Genomic DNA, 16,163 nt, shown 5'->3' with positions numbered 1-16,163 from the left:
TTCATTTCAGTTTTCAGCATCAACAAACATTTATTTTCATCTAAAACGAAAGGTAAATTCAGTAAAACAGACATACACACACTATAGACATATCTAATAAGGATTTATGCCTCATTTTTTATGACAAAGCTTGATCGCTTAAAACTAAACTGTAAGTGTATATAGATATAGTGGCATCATCAAAGTTCTTCCTTGAAGGAGCTGCTTTGGGTGTTGTTTGGTGACGATTTCATAGGGTAAGAGGCATCCATAGCAATTCCACACATCCCTCCTTTATCAACCCCTCGTTGAATCCTCAAGTAACCTTTCTCTCCCCATCCAACTCCCCATGAATTCTTCACAATCCAGTACTTGGTTCCTTCTTGAGTTGCTCCATATCCCACAACTGCCACTCCATGATTCAGCTCTGTTCCACACTCCCCATTCATCACACCCTGTAAATTTTTAACACATAAGTATACATATACAGATGCTACTTACACTCCTAGTTTGTCATTTTGCACTTATTCGAGGAGCATTTTGAAATGTAAAGAATAACCAACTAAAATGTCTCTTTATTTATTATACCGGCATGGGTAAAACTGGAAATTAAAACAAGGAATATGCTTTTGAAAGAATTTGTATGCTCTTGATAAGGTAGTTTAATTATTTTTTAAAAAATTTATTAGGAAGAGATTCTTGTGTACGGCTTTCCATATGTCAAGTTGTTTGTTTGTCCAACAAACATAAAATGATGACCCCACTAGCATTGCATATAGGATCCCCATGTGTGCACTTCAGTGGACTTATAGGGGTCTCCTTTCTATGTGTATTATTGGGTGAATGGATGACGTGATTTGATATGCTTTTCGGAACTCACAGTTTGGAGTTGATAGATTGAGATATTTGGACAACTTATTTTAAATCATATGGCTCGTATTAACCCATCTCATTGGCCCAGCTCATATAAATTAAGCTGGATCTTTCTCTTGAATGGTTCGAATTTCTCAGTTCGTGAGTTCCAGGCTACGAGATCCGGAAGAGAATCTGAATTGTGAGTGAAGTGACACGAGCAACCGTACCCCATGATTTTCAGATTGTTAACTACGCCAGTTGCTATGTACTATTGATGGGGGCTAAAAAAGGTTGTGTCCTATTATTAAGGTTCTAGGAGTGTGGATAGCAACTTATAAAATATAAAGTTCTACTTTTTTATTGATGCTTATTGATCATGTTATCTTAATTAGTGCTTAATTGGTTAATTAGAAGCCAGTTTACCTCCGCGTAGAATTGGAAGTCTTTACCACCAGCGTCTAGTGCAACTGATACAGGTTGGTTTGCAACAGCTTTCATCAAAGCATTCTCATCGTTTTCAGGTACGTTTTCATAACCATCGATTTGCACCAGAGGAGCATTCGTTATCTGCAAATTTAACACAAAGTTAAGTAGGAAGATTATAGTGTACTATTTATACTAACAACGTAAATATTGACCTGGGTAATTAAATTTTCACCTTGGATGAGTCACAAGGACCATCACTGGCTCTGTAAGGGTAGTTTTGCTCGGTTGTTATTCCACCATTTTTCTTGATGTACTCAAATGCTTTTTCCATCAGTCCACCGTCGCACCCTTCGTTCGGGTCTCTGTTGCAATCAACCAGCTCTTGCTCAGACAGAGATACTAGCTGCTTTGTTTTGATCTGATTGATGCCCTCCACTCCAACTACAGTTGAAAATGCCCAGCAGCTACCTACAACATCAAAATACCATGCAGTGAATTTTAATCAGCTCTTGATTTCAACCGCATAATTTATTGATAATTATCCCTGCTCAACTGCCAATTTGCCACCAAAAATTACACGATCAACACTGATACCAGTTATTTGACACCATGAAAGTTGTATATATGTGTACTTTTAGACCTTTTTTTAGGTATAAAAAATAGGGTGACATATCTGAAACTATTTATTGTTGGACTGTCGTTCAAATAACTGAAAGTGTTTCTAACAAAGTTTGGTAGATAAAATTAATAAGTGGTTATGCGTAAAAAAAACACTTGGAAGTATTTTCCAGGAAGAACATGGATTTTACCAAAAATTTCGTCTCACTTGTAAAAAAGCACTCATGGACAAAAGTACTTTCTAATTGAGGGTTTCCCAACGTCCCCTTATTTTGCTCATATATAAGAGACTTACCACATTTGCCTTGGTCTTTAATTCCAGTGACAGCTCCACTCTTCCTCCAATCAACACTTGCCGGAAGATCGTCGGTCATCCCATGTGTGAGGGCTGTAGCCCTTCTGCTGCCCTGCAGTGATCTGTAGTGGTTAACCTTCGAGCCAGCATAGGAGCTTGCAAACTCATGGTTGGTCATGTCTGCAAACTTGTTCAGCTTGAGCTTGTAGGGTTTGCTCATCTGGTTCACCTTGTGAACATGCTTCACGTTCTCCTTAAAAACATTGAAGCGTTTTTGCTTCTCGCCGAGGTCGTGGGAGATTTTGTGGTGGCTCCTCCACCTCTCGTACAAATCCCATAGACTGTCTTCAGAAGCCAAGTCCTTCTCTTGGTATTCAAAGCACTTAGCCAGGCCAAGAACCAGAGCTAGAGCTAGGGCAACCAAAATAAACTTCCCCAAGTTCATCACTCTATGAGTCTAGTTTAAATTAATCAAGAAAATATGAAATTAGGGTTTTGAGAATTATGGGAGACGGAGGTGTTTGATGTGATCTAGCAATGGAAGCACATCGATCTTATATACATTTTTCGCACTGTGACTAGTAAGTACGTATCAACTTTATTAGCTTTAGAGAGAAAAACGAGGAAAAGGTAGCAGTTGTTTTTTTTCTTTCAGAAAGCGTATCTGAATTCTATTACACGATATTATTATTATGTTTAAATTCTAACTTGTATATATGTTTTAATATATTTTAAAAGCGAGACATATTAATCATGACGTCTACATAAAACATAACACGTAGCACTATCGTTCGAGGCCTATTCTTGCTACTTATAAAAAGTCTTCCTATTTTTGGAGTGGAATTTGTTTTTTATTGGTTCAATGTTGTGCCTGCATGCCAAACACGTTACCTAGTTTAACTTGTTTGTAGATGGTGACAAATGGTTTATGTATGTTGCGAGAGCTTTAGGGCACGATTTCTTGCAAGCCTAGCTACGGGTACAGTCCAGCGCTTAGGACTTGCCTATCTTGTTGTATGAACCGAAAACTTTTCCAAAAGGTTGCTAATTTGAAGTGAAATTTGCGTGATTTTGGATCTCTGCATTTTATTGATAGTTATCTTTATCATGATAAGAAGATTACTTTTGGATAAAACAAACATATGATAACGTACGTTATCAGACTTGTAATACTTTTTGTTTATTAAACTGATATCATTCATCAAAACATTAGATGGAAGAATTTAAAACGCAGTACATGATCATGACAAGGATTTGAATGAAGGATCTACGTACAAATGACTTTCATCAAATAGTTCATTTTCAAATTCCTCTTAGTTCATTATATTTACTCTTCAAATTCGCTCTATCTAATCTTTTGTGGGACATTTCTAACTAACTTGGCCGAAATTCCTCGTCCAAACATAGTATTAGGTCTCTACTATAAAACTTCAACCGCTCTGTTATGATTGTAACTTTGTTCTTCCTACATTAAAAATTAAAAATTTTGTACTAAAAGCAAGGGTGGACTGGATTGTGGATAATTTGATTAGCCACCTTTGATTGGATGATTACGCCTATGAAGAATGAAGAATATCAAACTAAAAGGGTGTGGGTTTAGCCTGCGCCTGTCCAATTTCCATGTTAGTGTGGTTGGTAAATTTTTTTACCATTTCCTTTGTGATTCTGTGAACAGCAAAGAGACAGAAGAGATTGTTACTGGCTACTGTTAAGTTTCTAACATGCAGCAATAGGCTACTCTACTCAACCGCAGAAACATCACTGCATATATAGAACTGACGAATCTGTATTTCGCTTACCCGGCAAGGCCAGAACAGATGATTTTCGGGTAAATCCACTGTCATCGGATTATTGAAAGATTTTACGAACCAGTAAAGCGATTTCGACCGGAGGCAGCTGATGTCACATATCGCAATAGTGAGTAGAGACTCAGGAGCCAACGCTTTTCGGAACAATCCGGCAACATAGTTAAAGAGAACTATGGAGAATCCTAATTTATAATGTACAAAAACATTATACATCTCCCTATCCTCTCATTGAAACTGATACACATAACATGTGTTACATTTTCAACAAGGCAACGTTTCTATAACGCAGTGCTTCGAAAGATGGATATCAAACCTACCGTGGAGAAAGAGGAGTAAAGTGTAAAGCTATTCGGGGTCCAAAAGCAGAGGATAGCGCTTGATCGAGCGATTCTGAAAAAACCAAACAAGATGATGGTGTGTTGGAGACTCTAGTCCAACAAACGCTCGACGAGATGGTCAGAAGAACATGTGTGATGGTAGCTCATCGGTTGTCTGTCCACACTCCACACCACAAAAGGAGACTTCATTTCTGTGATAAAGAAGGGAATGTTTGTATAACAAAGGTTCACACAATGAGTTACTTGTACAGTGAGAAATGGCGTGGTCTAGTTCTAAAATTGTAAAGGAGTTTTAACGAAACACTTATGGTACTGTTCATTTTAACAAAACATGATATTTTTACTCTAAAAAATTATTCCTGGTACTATTCATTTATAACACATATTTGTCATTTTGATTAAAACTCAAAATTTTCAAGCTATTTTCATTAGTTTTCATAAATTTTAACCCTAATGATCAATCCGAAAAAGGATTGAACTGCATCAACTCGTTTTCGGGTTCATCGACGATCAATGAGTCCTCTTTTGTCACAATTATATGTCTAAAAAAGTTTGGGTAAATTATATAATACTCCCTCAGGTTTGGGTGCAATTACAACCTCATGCAACATCTTTAAAATATTTCAATCTCATACATTTACTATTATTTCTTTTCAATTTTATACAACCGTTAAAAAATCTGTTAATTTAACCGTTAAGTGATGACGTGGCAAATATAGGGTTCCTATTTGTGTTGACGTGACTGCCACATTTGTGCCACGTGGCTAAACACTTAATAAAAAATTTAAAACATTAAAATAATTAATTAAAGAAAAAAAAACACACAAATCTTCATCTTCTTCTTCCCCACCTGAGCCACCCCTTCTCCCACCACCACCACCACCACCACCACCTCTTTCCCCACCCGAGCCACCCTTCTACCATAACCACCCCCATCACTTCCGTACCAACAAAGCTTCTTCCTCCAGAACCACCACCATCAATTTCCTCATCTGCAAAGCCCGGAGCAACCCAGAAAATCCCAAGGCCTCCCTATGAATTTTGCCCCACCTTCCTCACCACCTCAAACCCTTGCCTCGATTTCTTCTTCCAAGTCGTGTCCTCACCTGCTACCCATTTCTTCCCCCCCCCATTTGCAACCCAAACAACAACCAGCAGCTTGATCAAACAACAACCCCTCCCCCATAAAAAAAATACCCATATTTGTTTTCAACACAAGAATCAACCAAAAAAATATATAAGATCTGAAACAGATTACTCATAAAAAAAATAAAAAAAAGATGGAACCTATTTCCCCCTACAAACACCATTGCTGCCCACCCACTTGATCCCGGTGACCTCCTCCATCTCTTTCTCTTCCTCATTCTCTCACTCTAACCTCAAATTGGCGTCGATCAGAACCACGAGACGCAACCAGCAACAAAATCGAAGGGCAACGAAATCTAGGTTTTGGGGATTTTGGCTTTAGGTTCAGTGCGGCTTCATCGAGCTCACCTTCGACGACTTCTGGACGACCTCTACCTTCCGTCAGAGGCTTAGATCTCATTGCGGCTTCGTCGAATAAGAGGTTGAGCTTCTGCTGGGACTTATGGTCCTTGAGTGGACCAAGTGGAGATGGAAGAACATGAATAGATGAATGTTCGGGTGTTTGAAACTTTTATCTATTTTTTAATAATTCAATTAGGCTTATTATATTAGCACCCCACAAATTGTTGAATAAACCCCACATACTTAATATAACCCACATTTACTTTTTCAATTAAAAATTATCTTAATACACCCCACTTTCTTCCCCATAATACCCTCACACCCCACATTCTTAATATACACCTTATATTTTCTATACACACCCCACATTTCTCAAATCTTATAGAACTCATTTTTTATTTTGCCGAATGATTTCAAACTATCTGAACGTTAGTTTGCCGAATGATTTCAAATTGAATGATTTCAAAAAATGTTTAGGTTCATTTGAACGTTTTTCAATAACTATAATAATGATTTCAAAGCTTTCGAAACATCGACTTCGTATTCCATTCGTCAAAAATTATTTTTCTCAATCAACATGTTTGTAGTTTCATTGCTTAGGGTTTTATTCAACAATGGAGAATGTGAGGGGTTTTGATAGTTGAAATAGATAAATAATACATTAAAAGTGATTTGGGGTGTATTTATAAATTTTTTATTATTTTTTAAACCTAATAAGGTCAAAATTATCATTACATAGTAGAGTAAATTAGTCATTAATATTAAATTTTAATGTGGGGTGCATTCAACATTTTGTGGGGTGTTAATATAAAAAATCTTCAATTATCTTTCAATTTTTTAGTTGAATTTCTAATTAATTTTAAACATAACAAAAAATTATTTTTTAATCCACATGTCTGACTTGCTTCAGCCACATAGGCAGTTAACAGAAGGACTAACACGAAAAGAGACGGTTGTATGAAATTGAAAAAAATAATAGTAAATGTATGATATTGAAATGTTTTAAAGATGTTGTATGAGGTTGTAATTGAACCCAAACTTGAGGAGGTATTATGTAATTTACCCAAAAAGTTTCTACGGATGAAATGAATCAGAAAGTGTGAATTCTAAAGGGTTATAATCTAATTGTTCAGCAAAGGAGCTACAGTTTAGCAAATTTTGTTTTGGGATGGAGTTTTAACATTACAAGAATTATTTTGGCGTGACTATCTGTTACTAATTTATCTATTATAAAATTAGCTGTTTTAAAATTTGGGGCAAAGATTTCATCTTACAGCTGAATTTTGGTAAATGTTTACTTTTTTTCGAAGGGAGCTTACATGAAATAGGTATATTGCAACTTTTGCACTTGTAGATTTGAGATATCAAAACGATAATATTCGTTTCATATAAGTCACTCTCACTTTTCCGACCTGCTAGAAGGTGTCTATACAAACTAACTTGTTCGAGATGTCATATTTGTTCCAGACAAATGCTTGCAAATTCTTTTTTCTTTTTTTCCTTTTTTTTTGAATTGGGTGTTTTATTTGTCAACATAAATAATACATAGAATAGCAAAAAACTATTTATACCCGGACGTGAATATCATGAACTCGGACTAAAACATCATTTATTAAAAAGACACGCAACTTGATTACCATCACGAGGCATAAAAAAAAATTAAAAAAACTGTACCAATAACTATAAATTACAAAAGAACTAAAATAAGAAAATTAGAAAGGAAACTCAGAAAAGCTAAAAGAACTATAAATCAAATACAGATAAACCCATAACCAGCAATTATTTTATGACATACAGACCAAATAAAACTATAAATAATAAAATGATTCAAAGCAAAAAAAACCAGAATACCAAATTAAAGAAGACTGAACCTAAACTCCAGCCAACATAATTAAAGAAAATAAACAACAAACTAAGACACCCAACTCCTAATTAATAATCTTCTAATCCCAGTTTCCACCCGCAAAGCTTCCCAACTTCTGCAGTCCTTGAAAAATGAAGACAAAGTAAGGGCTGAAACACAAAATAAAAACATATTGCGCATAAACACGAGAGTCTCAATCCTTTAACAAGAGAACAATCGTGACATAGTTTGTTGACACATTCTTGGAAGCCTCTAATAATTCTTGCAAACTCTAAGATGCCATTTCTGTGCAAATCTAAGATGCGCTTTTTAAGCCAAAAGCGAGTTGTATTCTGCCATGACATAATCTAAATTCGATTCAGTTTTTGTTGCAGAAGTTGACCTTGTATTTTAATACATTGATCAGTTGCACATATATTATATCGAGAAGAGGTCCGGATCTCTTCCACCAAGGCCACCAGATCAAGTGATCCGGATTTTTGAAATTTCTCCGAAAATGATCTTTTCTCTATTATATCAGCCACGCCGAACTCACACGTGTCGTATTATTAGCACCCCGGAGATTTTCCCAGGCCGGCTATATATACAAAACCCTTATCATCATCATCAAGTCCAAAGCATTTTCTTGTTGACTTTTCACCCAGACATGTTTAAAGTATTAAAAAACAAAAGAAAAAGACATGAAATATTTGTTTGGTTATTTTCCCTAATGCTGCAGAGAGGCAAGAGCAAAAACCTCAGAAACATAGACAGTTGGAATTAGAGAAACCAACAGTTCGATTAGTTCCTAAGTAATCAAACAAAAAGCCGACTTAATTATTCCAAAAACGTGCTATAAGTTGTAGAGTACATAACCATCCGTTTGGCATCAGAGGAAGTTGAAATTGTCACAAAATACAATAGAAGGCCACCTCTAGGAACTTATCTTATCTCTTAAAAGATGCTTATTTGTTGCTAAGTAAAGCTGTCACATCTCTTAAACAATGTTAATTAACTTAATTTTATTGATATCTGCAAGTGATTAGAATAAGAACTTGGAAGTGAGTTGTATTGTGTAGCTTGTAAGATGGGGAAGAAAGGTGGAATCTTTAGGTATGCAGATGGTGTTGATAAGTTGCTGATGGTGTTCGGGACTCTGGGTAGCATCGGAGATGGGTTGATGACACCGCTGACTATGTTCGTTCTCAGCCGTGTGATCAATGAGTATGGAGGTGCTACTCTTTCTGTCTCCAATGAAGTTGTGGACAAGGTATGCAGGATTACATTATTTAATGAACTTCGGTTATAATTTCGGTTTGTATGGCTAACAAAGTACAAGATTTAATTTTTTTTGTTTAGTACGGACTCAGACTGCTAATTCTTGCAATTGGGGTTGGAATATCTGCTTTCATGGGTATGTAAAATTTAAGAGTTTTCTTCATTTTCTTTCTTTTTTCGGATGTTGTATCATTGTGTTTCGGTTTCTTTAGTCTCTAAGAACAAGGTAGGCTGCCAGAGACGTTACATAACAATAAGGCTAGCTAGAGTATGGAAGTATAACCGTGTAAGTGCAACTCATCAGAAACAGTAATTCGACAGATAGAATAAAAGGAAAAATCTGCAGACTATATATACTTGTAGGTGTACCTGAGAGAAGATGATCCGAAAGGAACTATCGTTTAGAATGATGTGTGTGTAAAACTTTATTAGCCTATATAGATTAAAACACATGTAAGTGACTAACCTGAAGACGCAATGCTCGAAACCTTGGTGTGCAAAGAGTCTTCTACGTTGTCCTGATCCTTAGCAATCAAACCGTATGGGGAGTTTGTGAATATTGTGTGTATCAGCAAATGCATGGACCTTCACTTATATAGGCATATTAACCTAATAGGCTTAGCCCATCATTGAGACCTAATAGGTAACTGAATATGTCTATATCTCCTTAACCAATCAGGATTAGGAACCCCTTTAGCAAGAATAACAACTTAATATTACATACCTTTTGCAACCGGTAAAGTCCAAGTTAATTCCCTAATCCTATAACTTGATCCTCAAGTAACGTACAATGATTGTGAGACCACAAAATCTTGTGAGAACCAGATTTTACTCCAACAGTGATTATATACCTATCAACATTTGTAATTTGCAGAAGGAGTTTGTTGGACTAGAACTGCTGAGAGGCAGGCATCTCGGATGAGAATTGAGTACTTGAAATCAGTACTCAGGCAAGAAGTTGCCTTCTTTGACAGTCAGGCTAATTCTTCCATTACCTTCCAAGTCATTTCTACTATCTCTTCCGATGCTCATTTAATCCAAGACACAATTGCGGAAAAGGTTTGTGATTGATTCCCTATCGCATGCCTTCTTTTCCTTTTTAAACTCTGTAATCTTGTGTTCATCACACTTACGTTTCTTTTCTTCAGATACCGAATTGCTTGGCACATCTCTCGTCATTTATCTTCTGCTTTCCTGTTGCCTTTGTGCTTTCTTGGCGACTGGCACTGGCTGCTCTTCCATGCTCGATCATGTTTATGATCCCAGGAATTGGAATTGGGAATGTAATGAAGAAATTGGGAGGTAAGATAGCTGGTGCCTATGGGGTTGCTGGAGGGATTGCGGAACAAGCAATCTCATCAATCCGTACAGTTTATTCGTACGTTGGGGAGAATCAAACACTAAAAAAGTTCGGCATTGCTCTCGAAAAATGCACTGAGCTAGGCATAAAGCAAGGCTTCACAAAGGGATTGCTGATAGGCAGCATGGGAATGATTTATGCTGCTTGGGCTTTTCAGGCTTGGGTTGGTAGCAAACTTGTTACCGAGAGAGGAGAAAAAGGAGGCCTTGTTTTCATTTCTGGAATCTGCGTAATTCTCGGAGGAGTGTGAGTTACTTTTCTTTATGTTCCATTTTTCCTTCTTCTCTTTTACTCCTTACTTATATCTCAATTCAAGTCTCGACTCACAGCTTCAATGTTGTATTTCCAGGGCCATAATGAATGCGCTTCCAATTCTCGCTACCATCACCACAGCTACTGCTGCTGCTACTCGAATATCTGAAATGATTGATCGAATTCCCGCTATTGATTCTGAAGATGAAAGGGGAAAAGTTTTAACATTTGTGAAAGGAGACATCGAATTTAGAAGGGTTGATTTCTGCTATCCTTCAAGACCTGATACCCTGGTTCTTCAAGGACTAAATCTCAAAGTCCAAGCTGGTAAGATGATAGGTCTTGTTGGAGGCAGCGGTTCGGGCAAGTCAACAATCATTGCTTTGCTCGAAAGATTTTATGATCCAGTAAAAGGAGAGATTCTCCTCGACGGATACAAGTTAAAGAAGTTTCAGCTACAGTGGTTGAGATCACAGATGGGACTGGTCAATCAAGAGCCTATTCTCTTTGCAACATCGATAAAAGAGAATATTTTGTTCGGAAAGGAAGGAGCTTCAATGGAAAATGTAATAAGTGCAGCTAAGGCTGCAAATGCACATGACTTCATTTCTAAGCTACCTCAAGGATATGATACTCAAGTAAGCCACGGTATTCTACTCACTAGAAGTTCGTCCCATTCGTTTTTATATACCACTATAAATTCTGTACCTTTCTCTTTAGGTTGGGCAATTCGGAGTTCAATTGTCTGGAGGACAAAAGCAGAGGATTTCAATAGCGAGAGCAATCATCAGAGACCCGAAAATTCTTTTGCTTGATGAAGCCACAAGTGCTTTGGATGCTCAATCCGAAAAAGTTGTACAAGAAGCCTTGGACCAAGCTTCACAAGGAAGAACAACAATCGTCATAGCTCACCGCCTCACCACAATTCGCAAGGCTGATCTGATAGTGGTTCTTCAATCGGGTAGAGTGGTGGAAAAGGGATCTCATGAGGACTTAGTCCAGAAGAACAATGGAGAAGGTGGAGCTTACAGTAAGATGCTGCAATTACAGCAACAGGCAATGCAGAACGGTGTCCCTGACATATCCTATTATCCAGACGATATCATAGACCAAAAAACCAAACATCCGCGAAATCCGCAGGCACCAAAAAGTGGGAGATCAAGCTGGAAAAATAGCCCTGCGCCAAGGAGTGGGGAAACAAACTGGCACACACCAAGGAGTGTGACACCAAGCTGGCAAAACAGCCCGGCTTATCCAGTCACCCCAATATTTTCCATCAGCATCGAGAACTCTTTCCAAGCACACTACGATGACTTTGACGATGAAAACATCTCTCATCGTTCCTCCTCCCTCTGGCGTTTATTGCAAATGAATGCACCTGAATGGAAGCAAACAATACTAGGGTGTATAGGAGCTGCTGGCTTCGGAGCTATCCAGCCAGTTCATGCCTATTGCTTAGGAACAGTCATATCGGTTTACTTCCAAACAGACAAATCCAAGATACTATCAGACACCAGATTCTACTGCTACATCTTCTTAAGCCTAGCAGTTCTCAGCTTCATTGCTAATCTCCTCCAACATTACAACTTTGCAGTTATGGGAGAGCGATTATCCAAAAGGGTTCGGATACAAATGCTCGAAAAAATTCTCACCTTTGAGATAGGGTGGTTTGATAAAGATGATAACACAAGTGCTGCCATCTGTGCACGGCTAACCACTGAAGCAAGCATGGTTAGATCCCTAACCGCAGATCGTATATCATTGTTGGTTCAGGTTTTTTTCAGTGCCTCAATAGCTTTTGTGATCGGACTCATGATCACATGGAGGATAGCCATTGTAATGATTGCGATACAGCCCTTGCTCATAGGAAGCTTTTATTCGAGGAGTGTTCTAATGAAGAGTATGTCTATAAAAGCACAGAAAGCGCAAGCCGAGGGCAGTCAACTAGCTAGTGAAGCTACTTTCAACCATAGGACTATCACTGCATTTTCTTCTCAGGATAGAATACTAAAGCTATTTGGAGATGCAATGCGAGGGCCGCGGAAGGAGAACATCAAACAGTCATGGATTTCAGGTTTGGGTCTGTTCAGCTCCCAATTTTTGACAACAGCTGCAATAGCCTTGACTTATTGGTATGGAGGAAGGCTAATGAATCAGAAGCTAGTGCCGGCGAAACACCTATTTCAAGTCTTTTTCATCTTAATGAGCACCGGTAAGAACATTGCAGACGCGGGAAGCATGACTACTGATCTAGCCAGAGGGGGAAAAGCCATCAAGTCGATATTTTCAATCCTAGACAGAGAGAGTGAAATTTCTCCTGAAGAGTCTGAAGGGATAAAAAAGATTTTCAAGGGTCACATAGAACTAAAAAATGTAGTATTCGCTTACCCGGTGAGGCCAGACCAGATGATCTTCAAGGGGCTGAATCTGAAAATTGAAGCTGGAAACACAATAGCACTAGTGGGACAGAGTGGTTCTGGAAAATCCACTGTCATTGGCTTGATCGAAAGGTTTTATGACCCGCTAAATGGATCAGTATTGATAGATGGATGCGAGATCAAGCTCTATAATTTGAGAAAATTGAGGTCACAAATTGCTTTGGTAAGCCAAGAGCCTACTCTTTTCGGAGGAACCATCCACGAAAACATTGTGTATGGTAAAGAAAATACAACAGTTTCTGAAGTAAGGAAGGCTGCAAAACTTGCCAATGCTCATGAATTTATAAGGTATCTACGCATTTCTACTTCTTCTCCACATTGCAACGCATACATTTGCTGGTCTCGATAGAGAGAAAAAAATTTAATTTTTTCTTTCTTTCTAAATTGTGCAGTTCTATGGAAGAGGGGTACGAGACTTACTGTGGCGAAAGAGGAGTGCAACTATCCGGAGGCCAGAAGCAGAGAATAGCACTTGCTCGAGCAATCCTAAAGAACCCAACAATCCTTCTGTTGGATGAAGCAACCAGCGCTCTTGACAGTGTGTCGGAAAATTTAGTCCAAGCAGCATTGGAGAAGATGATGGTCGGTAGAACATGCGTAGTTGTAGCTCACAGGTTGTCCACAATTCAGAAAGCAGACTCCATAGCTGTGATAGTGAATGGGAAGGTTGCAGAAAAAGGATCACACTCTGAGCTGCTTGCCATTGGAGGTGCATACCATTCTCTGATAAAACTACAAAGCAGTCACCCTCCACACCAACATAACATATGAAAACAAAATGACATAAATATATATTAATCTGCATGAACTGTTGGAACATGCAGATAGTGTTCAAGTACAATATTGATGAACGAAGACTATCTCTGTGTGGTCATTAAATCCTATTCATTTCAACACAGAACAACATAGAGTAGTTCAAGCTATTCTAATATATATACGAATTTGATATTTTAAGATGCATTTCAATTATTCTCGATATTTATTTAGATTTTAAAAAGTAAGTGATATCCTACCGTAATTTATGCTAAAAAGGAGGGGGAAGAATTTGATTCCCAAATCCGGTGAATTGGAGTAGAAAACGCTAACTATTAGGACAACTGAAACAACTTCTTCCTTTTAGCAGAAAACAAAGGAGGAAATATTTTTGGACCCGGCTTCTCTGCCCTCCCACTTCCCATACACTCTCATCTTCTTCTATTTTGTGCAGTCACGGTTAACTCACGCTAACATTTTATATTAATTTTTTTATAGAGATTATAAGACAAAAAGAAATAGTGATATAAAATGTTGGCATGACTTAACCGTGACTGCACAAATAGGAGAAGATGAGAATGTACGAGAATTGGAAGTGCAGAGAAGCCAAGTCCAATATTTTTACCCCAACTCGATTTGGTGTTCGTGCCAACTCAGGCCCAGAGCCTTTCAATGTTTAACCCATCACTGGGATCTCACTTTTCTCCCTTATCTTGGAGAAATTTTTAATTATAATGGGTACATAAGTAGTACATCACGTATTTCAATAAAAGTGATGAGAAATTTTATTTTTTAAGTTGTACCCATTCAAAATGTATATTTCTTTCGATAGGAGAAGTTGAAGAAACTTTAAAGTGTAGTAGTCTTCCGCTGTTGAGTTATAATATACTTGAACGATTTAGTGACACATAATATTGCTAAAATGCGGAAGTGTAACTGACTACACATGTTATAACACAAATGAATTTGCAACATTGCGCAAAAGTATGACTCTCAGATTCGAAAATACTCTGAAAGGTTGGTGTTCACAGCTAACTTTGGGATTGTTCTACATGACAATTTTATTCGATTAATAATTTGGAATTACCATTTTCGGTCGACATGATACTTTTACCGGTGTTCATAGTTAACAGTCGACATCTGATTTCTTGGTAATGCAGGTCACATCATAATTTCCAATGCCACTTTTTATCCCGTAAGCTATCATTCCATTAGTAGGGATTATTTCATTGCCAGAAAATAACCGCTTGGTGGAAAAATCCTAAATTTTGATACGATCAAGCTAAGTGACTCACGAACGTCCTCCAACTGAAATTACTCCAAAATTCGCCAATTTGGTCCTGTTTTGCTCCAGAGGAAGTCGAAAGTCCTATATTGAAAATACAATTCAAAGTATCAAAATTCTTTCAAAATATTTACCAAAATATACTAAGATTAGGGTAAAATATATAATATAAAATCTACTCATCAAATACCCCCAAACTTAGCTTTTTGCTTGTCCTCAAGCAAAACAAAAATAAAAAAATAAAAACTTAACAAACTAGACAACTAGCTAAAATTAACTAACAAAAATTTTCACCTTCAAAGTTGCAATCCATAGAACATTTTAAAAACTAGAACATCTTTTCAAAAGTTCCAACCAATCCCACCACAGAGTCTAAGCCATTTAGAATCAATTAGAAAAGAATTCACAAACTTCCTTTGGTGTAAAGTGAACCAACATAGTTAAGGAAACTCGACTAAAACCCTTACCTCTCGTCATTCTTTATTTCACACATACTAACATTAAATATAACTATTTTTCTTTTTCTTTTTCTTTTTCAAATTTTTCTTTTTTTTTTCTTTCTCATTTATAACAATTTTTTTTTCAGTAACAGTAGTGGTCGTGCAATGTGGGTTCACTTAAGCTTTCGATCCAACCCATGGAGCGAGCTTTAGGTCAATGACTCCCAAACCACTAGGGTTTTAGGGCACTAGGTGTAGAACACCCCTAAGGACTTATTAACCCGAGCTGAAAAGGTTACGAAACCAACTAACCACCCTGCCCCATGCCAAAACTCTACCGTTTGACGCGAGAATCACTACTGATTAGGCAGGACTGGCCCGGTTACTAGGCAAAACCTCGAGTGAGACAATTATTACTTTATAACACAATAATCACTGACTTTACTTAAAACAAAAAAATAAAAATAAACTTAGACTAAAAGTAAGTGTTTCAATCTCACTCCCCACAAACCATGTTGGTGTGATATGCAAAGTTCAAAGTGTAATTCATGAATTAGTGTCTAAGCAACGATAAATAGAAAAGACTCTACTGTGGGATTAATCTTCACCATGTCCATTTGTTCTAACGTTTAAAATAATCTATGTATATTAACTTAAAAAGAATGAAAATTCTTAACTGACACAAAAATCAAAATTTAAAAACCTAA

At 37.3% G+C, this 16,163-nt stretch overlaps 2 protein-coding genes across 2 annotated transcripts; one reads left to right on the top strand and one right to left on the bottom strand.

Annotated features, from left to right (window-relative positions):
• On the bottom strand, positions 1-2,687 carry LOC126608535 (vignain-like). Its single transcript, XM_050276477.1, has 4 exons — positions 2,174-2,687; positions 1,493-1,728; positions 1,258-1,401; positions 1-434 (listed from the first exon to the last, which is right to left on the bottom strand). The coding sequence occupies exons 1-4, from the start codon at positions 2,616-2,618 to the stop codon at positions 180-182; spliced, it is 1,080 nt and encodes a 359-aa protein (XP_050132434.1). The 5' UTR covers positions 2,619-2,687; the 3' UTR covers positions 1-179.
• Positions 2,688-8,730: 6,043 nt separating this feature from the next.
• On the top strand, positions 8,731-13,749 carry LOC126607867 (putative multidrug resistance protein). The gene is made up of 7 exons (XM_050275571.1): positions 8,731-8,920; positions 9,010-9,064; positions 9,803-9,987; positions 10,077-10,534; positions 10,638-11,178; positions 11,261-13,266; positions 13,371-13,749. The coding sequence occupies exons 1-7, from the start codon at positions 8,738-8,740 to the stop codon at positions 13,747-13,749; spliced, it is 3,807 nt and encodes a 1,268-aa protein (XP_050131528.1). The 5' UTR covers positions 8,731-8,737.
• Positions 13,750-16,163: the final 2,414 nt, after the last annotated feature.

Source organism: Malus sylvestris, chromosome 16 (assembly GCF_916048215.2).
Source record: "Malus sylvestris chromosome 16, drMalSylv7.2, whole genome shotgun sequence".
Classification (NCBI taxonomy): domain Eukaryota; kingdom Viridiplantae; phylum Streptophyta; class Magnoliopsida; order Rosales; family Rosaceae; genus Malus; species Malus sylvestris.
The sequence above is the reverse complement of the archived record's forward strand: the minus strand, read 5'-3'. Positions and strand labels throughout refer to the sequence as shown.

What these genes read in the sequence shown, in the direction of transcription:
- LOC126608535 (XM_050276477.1), bottom strand. Translation starts at nt 2,618, where the DNA reads ATGAACTTGGGGAAGTTTATTTTGGTTGCCCTAGCTCTAGCTCTGGTT. An exon ending in GTCCTTGTGACTCATCCAAG is followed by an intron (nt 1,402 to 1,492) that starts GTGAAAATTTAA and finishes TTAAATTTGCAG; the next exon opens with ATAACGAATGCTCCTCTGGT. An exon ending in ACTTCCAATTCTACGCGGAG is followed by an intron (nt 435 to 1,257) that starts GTAAACTGGCTT and finishes AAAAATTTACAG; the next exon opens with GGTGTGATGAATGGGGAGTG.
- LOC126607867 (XM_050275571.1), top strand. Translation starts at nt 8,738, where the DNA reads ATGGGGAAGAAAGGTGGAATCTTTAGGTATGCAGATGGTGTTGATAAG. An exon ending in CCAATGAAGTTGTGGACAAG is followed by an intron (nt 8,921 to 9,009) that starts GTATGCAGGATT and finishes TTTTTTGTTTAG; the next exon opens with TACGGACTCAGACTGCTAAT. An exon ending in AATGCTCATGAATTTATAAG is followed by an intron (nt 13,267 to 13,370) that starts GTATCTACGCAT and finishes TAAATTGTGCAG; the next exon opens with TTCTATGGAAGAGGGGTACG.